We start from the raw sequence: 16,463 nt of genomic DNA, 5'->3' as shown, positions 1-16,463 counted from the left end.
TGTCTTAAGTACCGTACCGGTGCTGTATTATCTCATGTTTGGTTCTTTATTATGGCATTATGCCATACGTTCTAGAAGATGAAAACATGCACCTTTGAAATGCAGCGAACAGTTGAAACTAGCTCATAATATGGAAATAAACACTTCGTTTCAAATAAATTGACTGCCCCAACGGAAAAGGTTAATAAAAGCCAAATTTCATTAACAAACCGACAAAAATAACTTCATTGTTCAGCAAGGCGATTATTGCTTGACTGTCAGAAAGGTGGAGATAAAACCTGAAACTAATAACATATTTTAGCCTTCCGTAATTATGCGAACGTATTTTAATTCATTTGATAACTCCCGGCCATAGATATCCATTTTGTTTTCATTTAATGTGAGAGCAATAAATGAAGAGGAAACAGCAAAATCACTAAACGTAAACACGGGTCACGTGGAAACTCCCCACTACAACTCAGACTGCTCTGTCGATCAGCTCCGGATCTCCGATATTTCCGCCCAACAACACGTCTGTAGCCAGTAGCGGGAGAAGGCACTAGTCATACGCGACTCCACTGCACATGCACAAGAGCCCGCCCGCAACTGCTCAAACGAATCTAAAGTAAACAGTTGTGACGTCACGCTCATCGGAGGCAATTTGTTGTTAGGAAGCATTGCATAGTCTTCCCAAAGCCTTTGGCAAACGCTTGTATGAGCACTGTGTTTTATTGTTGTGTTGCCGTATTTCCTTTGCGACTTAAAGTTTTTTTTTTTTTTCTTTTTCCTCGTTCATGTTTTGTTGCTGCAGTATTATTCTGCAGAAGCGGGATACAGTAATAATCCTTTGTTAGAGTATTGGTTCTTAACCGTCAAAATCACATAAATTTAACTGAAAACTAACACAATGATAAATTACCGGAATTCCGAAAAATTCCCGGGTTTATCCCGGATGAAAAAACTCACGGGTTTTTCTCGGATCTCCCGGGTCGTATACACCTTGTTTATCCATAGATTGCAGTATAACATGAGAAAATGGCAAGTTAAGTTTCACACAAATGATGCTTTCTGAAACAGAGCTGATTCATGGACATAAGCTACTTGGTCTCTAAGAAATTTATTATGTACAAACTCGGAACATGTTTTAGAATTCTGCAGCAAACCGATGTTAAGGATATTGGTCTGTAATTCTACAGGTCCGGTCTTTTACCCTTCTTATATGCAGGAGTCACTTGCCCTTTTTCCAGTCACTTGGGACTTTGTGTTGGGTGAGAGATTCAAGATAAATGCAAGCTAAGTTAGGGGGCCAATGCTGTAGAGTACTCTTTGTAAAACAGAATTGGGATTCCATTTGGACCTGACGACTTATTCATTACATTAGAACTCTATGTATTAATTTCCATGCGTTCAGCTATCTGTGATGCTTTCAAAGAAATATATTCCACTGATTTCTGTTCTTGAACTTTTTGAGGATGGGGGCATTCTGTGTGAATGACTGACAAAAAATGGGTAAACCTTAACATGAAAATTCAGTGGATATTTACCCTTTTCAGCACAAAATTCAGTGTTGTAAAATTTAGTGTTGTCGGTACTACATTCATTTTAAAAGCATAAGAATAAACCTGGAAAAGGGCTTTACACTTCTATAGGTGGAAATATTATTGATTTCGACATATTATTTGTTGATTTCACCACAACATTGCTGTGAAAATTCATTGACTTGCTGTATGTATGTCATCTGTCACCATTTAGAAATCTTATGGAGAGTCTGATCTGAAGTTTGCTGTGGAAAACACATAGTGAAACATGAACACTTAGATTAAAAGTTCTGTAACATGGCAGAAGATTTGCTTACCAGTGCAATTCATAACAACGGCTGACTGCAGCCAGTGGGATACACGCTGTTGGTCACAAGCTGACAGTGCAGTGCATCCACAGCTTGTGAATCAAATAACTGCAAAGCATTTATGGAAGCCGTTCCTACTGTGCTGGTAGCATGATGGGTCTGTTAAATGGCCAGTGCTGGAAGCTTTGGACTAAGTATTACTCCAGAAACTGGAGTGGTGTTCCACTGGTGATGGCAGTTTAGTTTTTCGTCCTGAAATCTGGTGTACAAGCAGGGTATTGACCACTACTCTCATAGAAAGGCTTTTCAACAGAAAATGCTATATATGCTTTCACTGATCAAATATTAAATGCTCTGAATAACCGGACATCACCCATTGGTATTTTTTGTGATCTCTCAAAGGCCTTTGATTGTGTAAATCATGGAATTCTTTTAGATAAGCTAAATCATTATGGTTTGAGTGGGGCAGTGCACAAATGGTTTAATTCATACTTAACTGGAAGAATGCAGAAAGTTGAAATAAGTGGTTCATGTAATGTTAAAACAACAGCTGATTCCTCAAACTGGGGGGCTATCAAGTACGGGGTCCAACAGGGTTCGGTTTTAGGTCCTATACTGTTTTTGATATACATTAATGACTTACCATTCCACATTGATGAAGATACAAAGTTAGTTCTTTTTGCTGATGATACAAGTATAGTAATAACATCCAAAAACCAAGAACTAAGTGATGTAATTGTAAATGATGTTTTTCACAAAATTATTAACTGGTTCTCAGCAAACGGACACTCTTTAAATTTTGATAAAACACAGTATATACAGTTCTGTACACTAAATGGCACAACTCCAGTAATAAATACAGACTTTGAACAGAAGTCTGTAGCTAAGGTAGAATTTTCAAAATTTTTAGGTATGTTCATTGATGAGAGGTTAAACTGGAAGCAACACATTGATGGTCTGCTGAAACGTCTGAGTTCAGCTATGTATGCTATTAGGGTTATTGCAAATTTTGGTGATAAGTCTCTCAGTAAATTAGCTTACTATGCCTACTTTCATTCACTGCTTTCGTATGGCATCATATTCTGGGGTAATTCATTGTTGAGTAGAAAAGTATTCATTGCTCAAAAACGGGTAATCAGAATAATTGCTGGAGCCCAGCCACGGTCATCCTGCAGACATCTATTTAAGGATCTAGGAATCCTCACAGTAACCTCACAGTATATATATTCACTTATGAAATTTGTTGTTAATAATCCAACCCAGTTCAAAAGTAATAGATGTGTGCATAGCTGTAACACCAGGAGAAAGGATGATCTTCACTATGCAGGTTTAAATCTGACTTTGGCACAGAAAGGGGTAAATTATGCTGCCACAAAAGTCTTTGGTCACCTACCAAACAGCATCAAAAGCCTGACAGATAGCCAACCAACATTTAAAAATAAATTAAAAGAATTTCTAGATGACAACACCTTCTACTCATTGGCTGAATTTTTAGATATAAATTAAGGAAAAAAAAACTTAAACATTAGTGTCATGCAATACTTTGTGTAATGTAATATCTTGTACAGACATCTTTTATTAACCTGACACGTTCCACATCATTACGAAGTGTCATATTCATGATCTATGGAACAAGTATTAATCTAATCTAATCTAATAGCAAGCATCATACTTCCCATTCATATACACACACAAAAAAAAGTTTTGCATCACCCCGGTTCCGAGAACTCCGGAAGACAGATGTTGACTGTGGATACTGTATCACAGACACAGTCCCTTTGACTATTCAGAGATGTCACTAAACCCGCCCAAAGATGTAAACAACCATTAGATGGAGGAGGTCCGACAGCCGACCAGTTCCAGTCATTCCACGAGGAAGGAGATACATGGCTCATGTTGTCTGTAGTTCAACCATGCCTAGACGGTCAATACTGCAGTTTGATCACATCCGCATTGTTACTTTCTGCCAGGAAAAGCTCTGAAAAAGGAGTGTCCAGGTGTCTCGGAGTGAACCAAAGCAATGTTGTTCGAACATGGAGGAGATACAGAGAGAGACAGGAACTGTTGATGACATGCCTCGCTCAGGTCGCCCAAGGGCTACCACTGCAGTGGATAACTGCTACCTACGGATTATGGCTTGGAGGAACCCTGACAGCAACGCCACCATGTTGAATAATGCTTTTCGTGCAGCTACAGGATGTCATGTTATGACTCAAAGTGTGCGCAATAGGCTTCATGATGTGCACCTTCACTCCCGACGTCCATCTTTGCAACCACAACACCATGCAGCGTCGTACAGATGGGCCCAACATGCTGATTGGATCTCTCAGGATTGGCATCACGTTCTCTTCACGGATGAGTGTCGCCTATGCCTTCAATCAGACAATTGTCAGAGACATGCTTGGAGACAACACGGTCAAGCTGAATGCCTTAGACAGTACTGGTGAGTACAGCAATCTGGACCAACACCTCTGAAGGTCTCGCTGTATGGTGGTACAACATGCAACGTGTGGTTTTCATGAGCAATAAAAAGGGCGGAAATGAGGTTTATGTTGATCTCTATTCCAATTTTCTGTACAGGTTCCAGAACTCTCAGAACAGAGGTGATGCAAAACTTTTTTTGGTTTGTGTATATTTGTTGTGTTTTAATGGCCATGAAAGTTGTAACTAATTATAAGTGTGTTTCATTTTCAAATGTTACTGCTACATGCCTGGTACATATAGGTTTGCATGTTTGATGTCTCTGTGATGGTTGGCTCTGTTACTGCTAGAGAAATAGCCACTGTCCATCGTACATATAAATTTTTGTGATGAATTTTATGAGCATAGTATCTGAACCTACTGTTCTGGCTTCAGAACCATCATACAAGTTTTCCACCTCAGGATGATGAATGTGTGCCTCAATTATTCAAGTTTTCCATCAATTTAACCCAAGTCATGTGGGCTGTAGCTGCAGCACTATTACAAACAGCATACTACTGGTGGAGATCATAACTTCTAGTCTCCACTTTGCATCAGGCAGCTGAACTGAAAGTCTCGTGCAGCATCTCTGTGTGCAGAGTTGTCACTGGTGGACAGTGGGCTGGTTCCCGGCTGCTGGCCTCATATGTCTTACATGACACGGTGACGTTGGCAGCTGACAACTTGGTGCTGCATAACCTTTTTGTGGTGGCAGTGGTGCACCGGACTCTGCTATCTGTGGGCTGCCATAGATGCAATTTCCGAATTCAGCTGGAGTGTGGGCAGCATGGAGCAGCTCAGAGTGCCCTTTCCCTGTCATCGTGGTGTGAAAGATATGAAGTAGGAAGATACAAATTTAGAAGAAGCAGTATGTAGGAATTCTGTAAGTTATCATAAATCTCTGAGTGAATAATAGCAGATTGACCTCTTTGGTCTGACAGACAGGTCTGGACCTGCAGGCAAAACAGAAATACTAGGGGGTAATCTGATGTCAAAGTGCCAGTCTTCCCAGTGTTGCATTCTGATGTCATAGAGCCAGTGTCAGTGCCACTATTCCAGGTCTGTCATCTTGGATCGCCATCATGGTTTCTGATATCATTGAGCCTATGCCAGTATTCCAGAGGGTTCTATACTTAGCACACATGACCTACTGCTACCAGTATGACAATGCACCCCATTGGATTTTTTCATTTCACTCCTTTTATACTTAGGGCAACAGCCCTCCTTCCACAGTGTTGTCATAGGAGTGGCAGGAAAGTCTAACAAAATTTGAATTTCCCGCCATTTTATGTATAGAGCCATTGACCTTTGTTGGCTGGGGGAGGGGTCGGGAAATCTGATGACGTCGTTGATAGTGTCACTGGTGTGAGGTAACAGGTGAGTTGTGGCGCCCTGAAAATATTCTAAGTTCGGAGTTGGCATGGCCGTGCGGGGGCCTATCGGTGGGCCACAGCTCGTCGGCGGCCGCATGGTGCCGAGCATTGGCCGGAGCAATAGGGGTAGCCCCAACACGTGGTCCAGGCGACCGTGTGGCTGGGAACTCCATGTTGACGCTGTGACGAGGACTGTGCTTTGTGTCCATGAAAGAGATTTGTATGCCGAGAGTGTCAAAGATGGTGGACTTTGTGAAACCATAATAGCAGACATTTCACAGTTCATGTAGAAATTAATAATAGCCAGAGGAATCATCATACCTTAAAAAGAAACGTGTACATTACCATTATTTGCACGATGATTCTGATGGTTTAATCAGATTTTCAATATCTTTATTAGTTTAAAGTTAAGTATCTGACTGTAAATTATACAAGTAACACCCAGCAACGCGTTTCCAAAATCTAAACGGTTCATCCGATTTTGTTGATCATCACGTCTTTAAAAAGCTATTAGTGTAAACCTTAATTGGTATGAACTACAGACATGTAACTTGAATAGTACACGAGTTATTGGAGGTCAAAGTGGCCAATTACTATTGACCGCATCAGTCCATAAGTACTCCACAGTTACATGAAAAAATGGTAGCAGCATGCTTATCAATATATTTATTCGTCTATGTCTTTGTTTATATCCAATATATACTATTCATGAAGAAATTGGTTAAATATTTACTGTGTTTTAGAAAGCACAGAGACATTAGGCTACTAGCCTACTTTTGTTTCTATTCCTTTGATATATGTTTATTTGATTTGTTTACATATTTAATAATGTGTGTTAGAGCGTGTTTATGGTCCAGCCGTAGGAATATTTATTTAATTTCAAGTTATTTAAATGTAAATCCCGTATTTTGTACGTGTTTCAATACGTGTGTGAGTGTGCGTTGGCTTGGAGACATGGCGGGAGCACTCTAGCCAATCATGGCACTCGTTACTATGGTTGGCGACTACCAAAGAATGGAGAGACTGTATGGAAGTGGGGGAGGAGCATCGGCTCACAGGAAAGACTTGGAGTGTGGAGCAGTTTGCACATGGTCGCGGGAGATAGAAATATTTCGTAGTGCCGAGTTGTGCACTTGCGAGATTTCCATGGTTTCTGCAGCGAAGACGTAGTATGCGTTTAGAAGTGAATGAGATTTTCACGGCTTCTGCAGCAAAGATATAGTAAGCGTTTAGAAGTGAATACCTTGCGAGCTGTGTTGTTGTTCATAACTAATTACGTGAAGTAGGTATCTATTGTTTCCCTGTTATTCAACTTATATTTTATTTAATTGCTGGATCATTGACACCAATAAGTGTTTTGCAGTAATAAAAGGCATTCTTACAGGTACTTCTGCTATCACACTCGTCATTTAAAGTAGTTAAATATAGCACCTGCAGATTTTATGTAATTGCAATCTTTCATTTATAAATTTCTATGTTGCACTCAAAATTCGCAATTGCTAAGTGATAGGAACCTACGACCATTCGATTCATGTGTATATTGATATTGTATACTGTAGACTCATCAATATTTGGTCTGTAATGCAGCAACTACATATCTCAGCCACTTGACAATGAAAGCAGCCAAAACTATTAATATTTCAACTCTGAGTCTGAGGGTACGTAGTTGAGGGCCACCACCACCTCATTTTTATTTTTGAAAGCCTGCACTGGTGACCTGCCTTGTGTCAGAACAGCCACCTATCTACCTACTATCGTACGATTTACTGATCCATTTGTAACGATAGGATACAAAAAGCTGGAGTGAAGTATCTCTGTGCTGGCGGAGGACAAAGCAAAAATTAGTACTCGGCCACCATATCGACAAAATATTAGCTCGGATAAAAGGCTAATATCTAATCAATTACATTGAATTATTGCTTCAGACATTCATTGGCTCTGCTGGGGAAGGTGTAGAATGGTTAAGTTGTTCTCAGTGGCATTTATTCATTACAAGAAGAGCTGCGTAAACACTGACAATAAAATATTATAATAAAAAATATTATAATAAAAATAATAGTAAATAAAAAATAAAATAATATTCAATTACAGCAACACAGTGCTTCGTATCGTAGCCTCCAGGCAAAGCGCTGTTGTCCTTAGTATGGGCCAGTATTTATTGTGTGTCCTTTTATGAATATAGTACAATTCATATGTGCCTACACACTGTTATTGACCCAAGTCATACTACTTGTGATAGGTTCCTGGTCCCACTCCTAATATTTACCTTAGTGTCTTAATTATATAGGAAAAATTGTCATATTTTCTTAACAAAGACTGGAAGGCATTTATGTTATGTTGAAAAAAAAAAAAAAAAAAAAATTACCGACTGAGATTACTGAAATTTCACTATCAGTTAGTGGATGCAAATGATTTTTCATCTGATAAATGGGTAACAATCTAAAAATTACTTGATTCTGACAGTAAAATTTAACAAAAATGATTACTCCGTTTTTAACATTTCATTGTTTGATAAGTGTATGTTGATATATTTGTGATTACACGATAGCTGCGTAAAGGAAGAAGAGCATCAAACTAACTTCCTTGGTTAATTTAGATGTTGCTTTACTCAAAACCATTTAGAATATTTTTGGACATGTGAGCGTGAGCGAGTGATTTTTTTTTTTTTTTTTAAATTAGGATCTTACAGTAAAATGCTTATCGCTATTAAAAGTAAAAGTTAATTCAATACCTTTCTCATGGAAATAGTTCATGAAGAGAATTACTTAGTTACTGAATTTTTTTGAGTTAAGTATTACAAATTCCTCACTCACTGAAACACTTACATTGGAGTTGGACTGGCAACAATAGTGTAAGGGTGGGCATACTGACCATGGTGAGCATACTTGTCGCTGGCTGGTTTTTCTCCTTATATTGTTACCACTGAAGAGCAAACACCTCGACTACTCTGCTAGTATGCCATTAGTGTTGTGCTGATCTTAGAAGGTATTCTGATTAATTGTTCAGAAGTTATCCATGACTTCCACGTTTTTCAACTTGCTGATGTAAGTTAAGTGTACTATATTAACTGTTATGACTTTTATATATATGATTTGACAGTCATAACTGAAATCCATGTGATGTAACCTTTAAAAGCATGTTTCAAAGTAGTACCTAGTGTTAATTGTTAAAATTGTAGAATCGTGTTTCTGTAATGGCAAAACATGTTGAATGGCACAACTGTGGCCACTTTACCAATACTACACACATTGTACTTTGTGTAAACTATTTTTATGAGACCAAGCCTAATCTTATTTTGTGCATTTAAATACTTTTCCAATTATTAAAACTAGGTATTAATGCATAGCTTACCTTTTACTTGTAATTACTTAGCTTCATCCTTGCCAAACTAAGATAGCATTTCTCTTTGAATTAGTTACGAGCATTATACTTTTGTTTAGCTCCAGTTATGGCGTCTGACTACCAAAGGAAAAGCTAGCAGCAAACCTAGGACTCTCAGGCAATGCATGTAACTATTTATGCTGTGAAAAAGATGGTATGCACTGACAAACAGCTGCTAAAACCTTTAGTATACGTCGGAACATTCTAAAACATTTTGTTCTAAACAAAAATCAGCACACAACTGGAAATAAAAAACATCTAGGTCACTACCGTGCTATTTTTAATGAAGCTTGTACAACATCTTTTGGATATGGACTTTCTTTTATGGAATTAAAGTTGTGAGCATACATAGCCTTGCTTATGAACTGGTAGAATAAAGTAATAGCCCTAATAATTGAAACAATGACAAAAAATTAGTTTGGAAATATTGGGTTAGAGGCTTCAGAAAGCGCCTCCTGAAACTGTTTTGAGAAAACCAGAGGCATCTTCAGCAGCTAGAGCTGCCCAAGCATTTACCAGAATAAATGTTATGAAATTCTTTGATATTTTAGAGGATGTCCAGGAAAGTCGCTTATATCCAACTCTTTGGGTTTACACAGTAAGTGAAAGGGGGCTTTCGACTGTACAATCTAAATCAGATACGGTTTTTGCACTAAACGGTAGAAGAAAAAGTTGGTTCCCTTCTGGAGTATACTAAACCAACAAAAGAGGATCCTGTATTACTAATACTTGATGGACATGCTACGCACACAAGAAATGTTGACTTCATTGAAAAGGCTATGAATAATCAAACAATTGTAATTTGCATCCTCCCACATTGCAGCCAAAATCTGCAGCTGCTGGACGTATATTTTATGGGAACTTTCAACACTTTTTACATTCAGGCTATCGGGAGATGCTTTCAAAATAACCTTGGTAGTCAAGTAACTCAGAATCAAGTTTTTCACCTGCTTGGGGAGAGTTTTTAAGTAGAGTTACTCCTGCTGGGCTTCAAAGGTGTGGTATAGTACTAACCAACAGTTCAATGTTTACTGAAGTGGATTTTGCTGGAGCTACAATCACAGAAGTTCACAATCCATCTGCCTCTGCTACATGCCCACCAGCTGAAAGCAGTCAGGACTCACAGGCCCTTGGACTAGAAGAGACTCGTTCCCCTGAGACTGATTACGGATTTGCAGACTCTCAACACATTTCTTTAACTATGGAATTATGTTCAGCTCTCATATATTATGTAGCTAAGTTTTGCCACAAGTCATCAAATTTTTCTTTCCAAGGGTCACATCATGACTTTCTGTTATTTCAAACTCTCATAAATCCTCAACAATCAATAAAAATTTTTTGTGCAAACTTCTCTGCTTTGTGTATCATATTAAAATGTGTTAGATTATGGATGACACATAAAAGATTAACTGGCTCTGGAGATTACAAATATCTTAATATTAAGGCTAAATGTAAAAAATAATTCAATTCATTTTATTTTATACACCACAATAATTATATATAATTTTTTGGCACAATGTTTTATTTTTTATTTATTTTTTTTTCTAGTATCAGGAAACAACCTGTTGAAATTTAGGAAAGTGAAATGGAACTTCCCTATTGAACAAAAGAAATTATAAAAAATATTAAATAGAAATAAAAATTTATCACATAATTTCTAGACTTTGATCTCACAATTATAATTCATTAGAAAAAAAAGAGTAAAATATGATTGATGGTACACTACTTTTGCATTTTTTGCTGTCATGAAAGTAATGACCCATTTCTCTTTCCTGATTTCAGTTTCCTACAATATCTTACGTCACTAATTTAATTCTTCCGTGAACCGCGCCGCCTCATTGTTGAAGTGCACTGTGGGCAATACCACTTTCCTTTAGGTGGGGCTTTCACATCCACACATGCATAATGAAACCATTCAAATGGACACTGAAACAAAGGTGACCCCCATGAGTAAAATAGACATGTTCTTAACAACATACATGTGTAACGATATAAAACTGAGTACATGGGTGTTACAAAGAGAAATATAACAATACGTACATCTTCATTATCACATGCTACCATGTCGCCATAAGAAACTTGATTGCAAATACAGTATCTTGGTTCATTTGGATCATATGCCCAATCATTGCCATCAGAATTGTCAACTGCTGTCACTTCATTTGTTGCTATCGGTTCTTCAACCACAGCAACTGTTTGATGCACAGAATTTGAAACAGCCGATGCATTGGAACTTGTACCTTGATTTGATGAGGCATGCGATGATTTCCTGGAAAAATTAAATGTCTTATGGAGTTGGCGATGGGCATCTTCCAAATTTGTAACAATTTGACCAAAGTAATAAATAAATAAATATGTGTACAGTGTGGTGTTACATTCACGTTGTTTACAGCAATCAGAGAGGAACAAGACAAAACGGAGCCCAGGCAATAAACATTCCTTTCAAACATTACCGAGATTAATACCCCAAACAAGATAGGTCTCCATTAACAATGACACATTCCCTTACATGTTCAAGAGAGAATTCGGATTTAATTTAATGCATTGGTGCACAGTCTGGTGATCAGGAACTATGCGACATCATGTCTATTCTCCCTGCGAGCCAACCTTTTCTCCACCATCAGGATTTAATCTAGCTTTCTTTAAGTTGAGTACCATTTCTTAAGTGTGTATTAACGCCCTTAACTGCTGACTACTACATGTGTGTTTCTAAAATTACAAGGTTAAGCCAAATAAATATTTTTTTTCTCTTTAAAATAAACAGCAATATGCGACCAAAGGCAGACAGACAGCAGTTCAGTTGATATCAGATATACAAGGTTAGCGACATAATGGAAAGAATGAATATCATGAAACAGCTGTACACTGGTCACGTCGCTCGAACAAAAGATGGCAATGGTCAAAACAAATAACCACATTGGAGTCCTGTTTACCAAAAAAGACCACCACCGGACATATGGGACAAAGACTTAAGAAATACAGATGGACTGAAATAACAACAGGAAGCTCAAGATAAGCAGAAACAGAATAACCTACTGGGAACCTATGCTGCATGCTGGCTCAAAGAGGCCACATAACCAAGTGACTGAACTGGTTGTTGCTACTCCTGCTGTTGATGACAATGATAATGATGAAGATGCAACAACCAAAACTGTCAATACTACAGCACTTTTAATAACTATGATTAAGGTTCATATGCAGAGGTTACTTTACGCCCATTATGATAACAATAGCTCTCAAGACTAAACAATTTTATTCAGATGTGCCACAACAAAAATGAATCGGCAACAATCACAGGTGAGAAAATACAAGCAAAAGTTTGAAAAAATCCTAATCTGAAACAACAATTGCTACATAAGGCATAGGTAACACAGAGAAGATACATATAAATGTTTTCAAGGGGTGAGGGAGTTGCATTTGCTGGAAATGTTTCTAGATTTTCTGAACATACGAAACAAAAAGAAATACTTTGCACACACTGGTCAGCACAAACTGTTAGCAAGCAATGAAGAGCACCAGCCTTTGGTGTTCACCGTTAAGACACATGCTTTGTGCTGATTATCAAGAACTGTTAAATATGGAAACAGGAAGAAGGAAGTGACATGTCTGAGGAAGGTGTGAGATGGTTAGACTACTCGAGGCTAAACTGCTATGTAAAAATATATATATATATATATATATATATATATATATATATATATATATATATATATATATATATATATATATATATATATATATATATATATATACATATATATATATATATATATGCCTTAATGGCTGGGAGACACTGAAGGGCAGGTCCAACCAACTAATTGAAAAGGCTTTTCCTATCCTTCAATACCACAAGCACCTTTCCTTTGCAAAGTGTGACAGTCATGTGAGTAAGTATCTGTTAAGTGTAGGTGACCGAATGGGTAGATCACCATCAACAATGTTGCATCCTCTCAATTCCTGGAACACTGCAGAGAGATTTGAAATTGAATCCAAGACATTGGAGCAAAGACTGGTGATCACAGACTTTATGCCACCACTCCTTGTATCCTCTCTGCCATACAGGCAAAGGAAAAATTGTCAACAGTACGTGGTGTACGCAGATCATAACCCACCCAAGTGCTGGTCTGTCCAATGGTACTTAACTTTGGTAATGTGACAGGAACCAGTGTATCCACCATGGCACACCCACTGATAACTATAGCGATCACAAGCTACTACACATGTAAATTTAAGGGAAGAAACAGCATGAGGAAACAAGCAACGCAGGCCAGTACTAAAAACAGAAATGCAAGGAAAAAAGCAAGTACTTGTGGAAGAAAACAGAAAATTACATTTTACACTAGTTACAGCAATAGAAGCTTCAAATAATGCAGACATGTAGGCTTAATGAGGAAGCCTGAGAGTGGAAATAAAATTCTGCTGCTACTAAATTAAAATTTGGTTTGCTTCAGAGGAGAAGGAAAAAAGTGAGGACTTAATGTATCGATGAGTATATGCATTCAGTTTAAGTTATCTATGAAATCAATGGAATGCCTGAAAGGGGGATATGCCTCCTCTTCTGCTGAAAATGAATCCAGTTTATTAACCATTACATCATATCACTCAGTAAGTTGTTGTAATAAACTGTGTCTCCATCCACAAAGAGAGACAGCTACACTGCAAGACAAAAAACTAAGCAGCATTGGTTAAGAATAAGATCTATACCATACATAACTATTAAAATTACTAAAATAATTCCAATCAGTGCCACACAGTATTTAATGTCAAAGTTGGGATGATTTATAATTAGAGCTTTTTCAACATCACAAGCTAATTGAGGAAACATTTTATGTACTTCCTGCACATTGCCAGAAAGGCTGCTTTAATTCAAGCTTCTATCTCATTGTCACTTACAATTTAAGGAGGTGACAGGCTAGCTGCTAATTAACCTTAAACTGGATATTGCCTTGTGTATATAGCTGATAAATGAGGTAAAAACTAGAAGGCTTTCTCACATCTCTATGACATAGGCATGGACTTTTAGGGATGGTGATTGCCTTGCTGGAATTTACGAGGGCTGTCCAGAAAGTAATGCACCACATTTTCTCTCTTCAACAATTCTTTATCAAATATAATGAGGATCACACACATGAAAGAATGGTGTTTTACCTACACATCTTATTTTTCCACGTAGTCTACGAGGGCTATCCACAAAGTACATTACGTTTTCGTTTGTGTCCATTAGGGGCGGGGCTAGCGCGGCCATCTTGGTGTCATGGCATTCCGCCGCTCAGTCGGCATCTTGCCGTGCTAGTGAGAGGCTTGTGCTGTACTCCACTGAGTTACTGTGACAGTTTGAAACGTCATCGTTAATTGAAAATGCCGCAAAGTGTGAAGTGCGTGCTGTAATAAGGTTTCTGACTGCAAAAAACTGTACACCGATAGAAATATATCGGCAGCTTTGTGAAGCGTATGGGGGCAACATAATCACTGAAGGTGGAGTGCGTCAATGGGTCATAAAATTTAAAAATGGCCGGACTAACGTTCATGACGAAGAGCGAAGTGGAAGACCCAGCATAGTGACTGCCGAACTTGTCGAAAAAGTCAATGCCGCAGTCCGTGAAAACCGTAATTTCACAATAACGGAACTCTCTATGAGTTTTCCACAAATTTCACGAAGTTTGTTGCACAAAATCATTACCGAAAAGCTTGGTTACCACAAGTTTTGGGCAAGATGGATACCAAAAATCTTGACAGATATTCACAGAAATCAGCGAATGGCTGCAGCGTTAACGTTTTTGGACGCTTACGACAAAGATGGCGACTCATTACTCGATCACATCGTTACTGGTGACGAAACATGGGTTAAGCATGTGAACTGCCAGACAAAATTGCAGTCAATGCAGTGAGGGCACACAAATTCCCCCCAAACACCCAAGAAATGCATGCATACAATGTCGGCAAGGGAGGTGATGGCGACTGTCTCTTGGGACAGAAAATGTGTGATTTTTGGGGATTTCCTGGAAAGAGGCACTACAATAAACTCTCAAAGGTATTGCCAAACTCTGCAGAACCTCAGAAGAGCAATACAAAACAAGCGCAGGGGAAAGTTGGGCTCAAAGATCTTGCTGATTCACGACAACGCCCGGGCCCACACGGAAGTTCTCGAATCTTGAAGTGGGAGTTGTTTCCTCATCCGCCATACAGTCCCGACCTGGCACCGAGCGACTTCCACTTATTCGCAGCAATGAAGAAGTGGCTGGCTATGCAGCGTTTTGATGATGACGCACAGCTTCAAGAAGAGGTAACCACGTGGTTGAAGGCGCAGGCGGCCACATTTTACGACAAAGGAATTTCCAAGCTCGTCCATCAATACGATAAGTGCATTAATTTAAATGGCAACTATGTAGAAAAGTAGTATTTAAGTGTGGCTTTCATCTGCATATAATAAAAAAATTTCCAATACTTTATTTATTTTTAATTCCAAAACGTAATGTACTTTGTGGATAGCCATCGTACATCCTGTTCTATGGCCTTCCTCCAGCATGAAACAAGGGCATGTATGCTCTGTCAGTATCAATCCTTGTTCTGGTGGCAGAGCCAGTGCTTCACTGTGTGAATCATCTCCTCATCATCCTCAAAATGTCGTCCATGAATGGCATCCTTTAAAGGCCCAAACAAGTGGAAGTCTGAGGGGGCTAGGTCAGGGTTGTAGGGTGGATAGGATAACACTGTCCAAGTCTGTTTTACGATGTGATCAGCAGTCCTCAGACTTGTGTGAGGCCAAGCATTATCGCGTGCACCAAAACATCTGCTGGGTTGCTGTGACGGCGAGGTCACCAGAAGCGTGTCTTGAATTTTGTTAATGTGTTGACATATGCTTCTGAATTAACAGTACTGCCTCTTGATATCACATCAATGACAATCACACCTTCACAATTCCAGAACACGGCGATCATGACCTTATCAGCGGAAGCAGTTGCTTTGAACTTTTTCTTCTCTGGAAAGTGAGAATGGTGCCACTCCATCAACTGTTGTTTTGTTTTGGGCTCAAAATGGTGAACCCAGGTTTCATCACCTGTCACGATCCAGGACAAGAAGGCCTCTTCTTCAGCTTCAAAACATTGCAACAAACCAAGACAAATTTTTTTTCTGTGCAATTTGTGATCCACCACGAGACACCGCAGGACCCATCCTGAACACACTTTTGAATACCCACCAGTGCAGATAACTGCATCCACACTTCCTTTGCAGATTGACTGATGCAGTGCCAACTGCCGAGTCATAATGTGTCTGTCCTCGCAAATGACATCAGCTCGCTGTAACATGTCAGGTATGACAGCCACGGATTGTCTCCCTGACTGCTGCAAATCGTGGAACTCCGCCAAACCATCTTCTGATGACCTCATCTTCCTTGCCCAACGAGTAACTGTACTTCTGTCGAC

The 16,463-nt window shown here is 38.8% G+C and overlaps 1 protein-coding gene across 2 annotated transcripts in view; it reads right to left on the bottom strand.

The window, feature by feature from the left end:
• Positions 1-10,557: 10,557 nt before the first annotated feature.
• The window catches only part of LOC124556608 (inhibitor of growth protein 3-like), a 192,272-nt gene continuing 186,366 nt past the window's right edge, over positions 10,558-16,463 (bottom strand). For both annotated transcript variants that reach the window (XM_047130574.1, XM_047130575.1), the window contains 2 exons: positions 11,080-11,308; positions 10,558-10,965 (listed from right to left, as the gene is read on the bottom strand). In XM_047130574.1, coding sequence (XP_046986530.1) covers positions 10,849-10,965; positions 11,080-11,308 — 346 coding nt within the window. In that variant the 3' untranslated portion in view covers positions 10,558-10,848. The remainder of the gene's footprint in view (positions 10,966-11,079; positions 11,309-16,463) is intronic.

Source organism: Schistocerca americana, chromosome X (assembly GCF_021461395.2).
Source record: "Schistocerca americana isolate TAMUIC-IGC-003095 chromosome X, iqSchAmer2.1, whole genome shotgun sequence".
In the NCBI taxonomy this organism is placed as follows: domain Eukaryota; kingdom Metazoa; phylum Arthropoda; class Insecta; order Orthoptera; family Acrididae; genus Schistocerca; species Schistocerca americana.
Note: the sequence above shows the minus strand (reverse complement) of the source record. Positions and strands in the feature narration are given on the sequence as shown.